The sequence below is a fragment of the Cibotium barometz genome, chromosome 43 (genome assembly GCF_041138505.1).
Source record: "Cibotium barometz isolate CiBa-2024 chromosome 43, ASM4113850v1, whole genome shotgun sequence".
NCBI lineage: Eukaryota > Viridiplantae > Streptophyta > Polypodiopsida > Cyatheales > Cibotiaceae > Cibotium > Cibotium barometz.
The window spans coordinates 4,238,051-4,241,440 of NC_141088.1; the positions used below are offsets into that span (position 1 = coordinate 4,238,051).

The 3,390-nt window shown below is 48.1% G+C and overlaps 1 protein-coding gene across 1 annotated transcript; it reads right to left on the bottom strand.

Moving 5' to 3' along the window:
* Window positions 1–1,041: 1,041 nt before the first annotated feature.
* LOC147613437 (protein PHOSPHATE-INDUCED 1 homolog) lies at window positions 1,042–2,244 on the bottom strand. Its single transcript, XM_086781373.1, has one exon. It carries the CDS (start codon window positions 2,113–2,115, stop codon window positions 1,117–1,119), a length of 999 nt encoding a protein of 332 aa, XP_086637499.1. The 5' UTR covers window positions 2,116–2,244; the 3' UTR covers window positions 1,042–1,116.
* Between the last annotated feature and the right edge of the window lie 1,146 nt (window positions 2,245–3,390).

A 3,390-nucleotide genomic window follows, 5' to 3' on the forward strand; every position in this document is an offset into this window, starting at 1 on the left:
ATTGGTCCCACAAGGGCATGAGAGTAGAGGTGCAAACTTTAAAATGATATTCATTTTACCGATAGTGTGTTTTCTCTATTTAAAAAAGTGGGTGGTTCTTATCAATATTTAGTTTCCATGCACTCTTACTTAAGAAAACTTTGGCATGAATAAATCAATTGGACCTAGCCACACCTTTGGGCATTAGGTACTGGAACAAAGGAGAACGCAAAAAGTTTTTATATTTGAACCAAAAAGAATGCATAAAGATATTATATTTTCTCTCCTTTCCTTTCAACTCTCCAAGAAAATATTAAGTTCCCATTACTTTGGCCTTTAGTTGCTTAAGCCCAAGTCTTTTATTATTAAACATTTAGCTAAAATGTTTTTTTGTTTTGTGAGTGGAAAGCTTGGAGCTTTGAGCTTTGAACTTTGAACTAAGGGTTAAAACCTTCTGGCTTAGAGATAAGCACAATATGTTTTTTTGAAGAAGCTTGCAACTTTAATATTTTAAGAGACCTTGTCTTGCGGGCTTTCCCTAAGCGTATACTTGGGTTTTTAGGCACCTTACACCTTGGAACATAGCCAATGTTGTGCTCATTTCATAGAAAGCTCTACATCATGCAATCAATCACAGATCTATAGATTTAGCCATATAAACTTGTAGTGCTAGCAAATTTCGATCTGCTTCTATTCTAATTTTGGGACTAGTTGGAAGTCCTTGGCAAGTGTGCCAAAATTTTGATTTTGTTAACGCGGTCTCTTTCTATATCACTATTGTCCTTCCCAAAATTTGAAAACACAAACGTTGAGCTCTACAACACAAGAGCAATGGATTGACAATATATATGTTTATATTGGTTGGATGGACAAAGCATGATAGTAGAATGGAGCAATGGAATTTTTGTAAGATTGGCAAGATGGATTTTTATTAAATTTTTTTAATTAAAAAAACTTTTGGGTGTATTCCGTTGTGTGTGTGTGTGCGCGTGCGTGTGTGTGTGTCTAGGATGAATAAAAGTGTTCATGTATCTATATGTTCATTAAGTAATATAACGAATGTATGGAATTGAAATCTTGTGTAGCCTAAATTAGCTATAGTGGGTTGGTCTCTGTACAACACTCCTTTTTTAATGATTACACGGGGGGCTGGCAGGCACGCGTGACGGGATTCCACAAGGCTGGCAGCAGGAATTTGCGCTCGTTGACGCCGAGCGCGTTGTAGCTGGCGCCGGAGACCTGGTCCACCAGAAGCTTGCCCGGGTAGCCGGGGTAGCTGCCCTTGCCGAATTGGCCTTCACAGGCGCTTGCCGCTTCCAGCGGAACGGCGGTGTCGCCCTGGAAGTAGCCGGAGTCGAAGGGGTTGGTGATGGTGCCCGCCAGCAGCGTGGCAAAGTTAATGACCATTCCGTCCGTGGACGCCTCCCCATTGGGCGGTAGCAGAGGGGGGCCAGGGGCCCCAAACTCTGGCACGGCATAGGGCCAGGCGCAGAAGCCTGGGCACTGCGTGGCCGCATTGCCCACCCATATGAAAGGCAGCGACGCCGAGGAGGCCGCGCTGTGGAAGCCGCACGAGTTCATGCAAAAGTCCTCCACCAGAACGTCGTCAGCAGTGAAGACAACGTAGACGGAATCGCCGGAGCGCGTGGGCTTCGGGAGAGCACCGCCGGCGACGGACCGCTCCACCAGTGACGCAATGTCGGACTTGGTGAGGTTCTTGCCCATGCGGTAGGAGGGGTCCGAGGAGACGACGCCCAGCTTGATGCTGGCGGCAGCGCCCGCATTGGAGGAGTCCTTGTAGCGGCGGGCGATCTTCCACCAAGTAGCCACGGACGGTGCGCCACCTTTTTTCTTGGCTTGAAAGGAGGAGATGAAGTCGGTGATAACGGCCTGCTGGGAGGCGGGGAAGGCGCCGTACCAGAGGAGGTGCAGGCGAAGGGCGGGGCTGGTTAGGAGAGGACCACCGTGGTAAGAGAGGGTCGTGGCTGGGGAGGGGACCAGGGTAAGCATGCGTGAAGATGGGTGCAGTAACGGTCTGGCAGCAGCGGCAATCCAACAGCAGCTGGTGAGGGCGAGCATGCAAAGGAGCAACGGTTGGAAGGGGGACGTCGGCGGAGAGGGGAAGGCTTGAGCCATCCGGCGCAGGTTTGTGAAGTTAGAGAGCGCCTTGTGAAGAGATGGAGATGGATGGCGCAGTGAGAGAGAGAGAGAGAGAGATATTGCTAGCTAGAGTGGAGAGAGAGTGTGACACTAGGGCAGCAAGCGGAAGGCTGTTATAAAAGGGGGTGCCCGGTGTGGAAAGCTCGACGAACTTTCAAAGAAGAGACCACCTCACGAGAACTTTCAAAGCCCTAACTGTACAACGCGGCCAGCCAGCTCACCACCTCGCACTTCAACAACATCGCAGATCCCAGATCTCCGACGCGGCTACACCGTGTGCTGTTTATTTACCAACCCCTTTGACGCGTGCTTGTCGCTCGGTCACTCGTGACCCCCGGTCCCCGGTCCGCTCAACGAGTGTCCGAGCTGTCGGCTGCTACACGCTACACGCTGAGTCCTGAGTGAGCGCTTCAAATTCCGAAGCGATTAGCTGCATGCTTGTTATCGCTGCACAACCACGGAGACGATTTTCACACCTTTTGCCCCCATGTGGATGTTGGAATCCCCGAGACAAACCATATATGTTTTATTTAGCGAAGTTTGGAACCCTTTTCCCAATAATAGGTTACATCTTTAGTTTAGGTGAACCTTCAACCAACTCTTTGAATCGTTGCCACTCTTAAAACGCTTCACAAGTTCGGTTGCATTGCGAAATAGTATCCACCACCATAAGGATTCGGTTGCATTGCTAGATAGGATTGGCCACCATAAGCCTGTTTTGTTGGCAGCTTTCTTGCCACACTTTCTACGGCATAATGCTACGATATAGATATATATATATGCATGCGATAGCAGACGAGATATCATGCTAGCATTCATGGTGCAAGGAGTGGAGCATGTGCAACGAGAGAGATGGAGGTTCAGGCCATCAGAACATACAACTCTCATGTGTGGCGGAAATTCTAATAAGAAACGCACAACTTCAAAAAAAAACAAAACACAACAACAATGATGGGGACAACTAGAAAAAACGCATCATATAGGTATATGAATCATAGCTAAGGTGGCTCTGATATCATGCTAGCATTCATGGTGCCAAGAGTGGAGCATGTGCCAAGAGAGAGATGGAGGTTCAAGCCATCAGAAGTTGCTGCACAGAGAGAGAGAGAGAGAGAGAGAGAGAGAGAGAGAGAGAGAGAGAGAGAGAGAGGGAGAGCACAACTCAAATGATGCTCATTGTATTGTCCAACCACCCAAGTATATGCTTTTACAGGCATCAAGCCTTATCCTTTGACCAAAACCAAAAAAGGG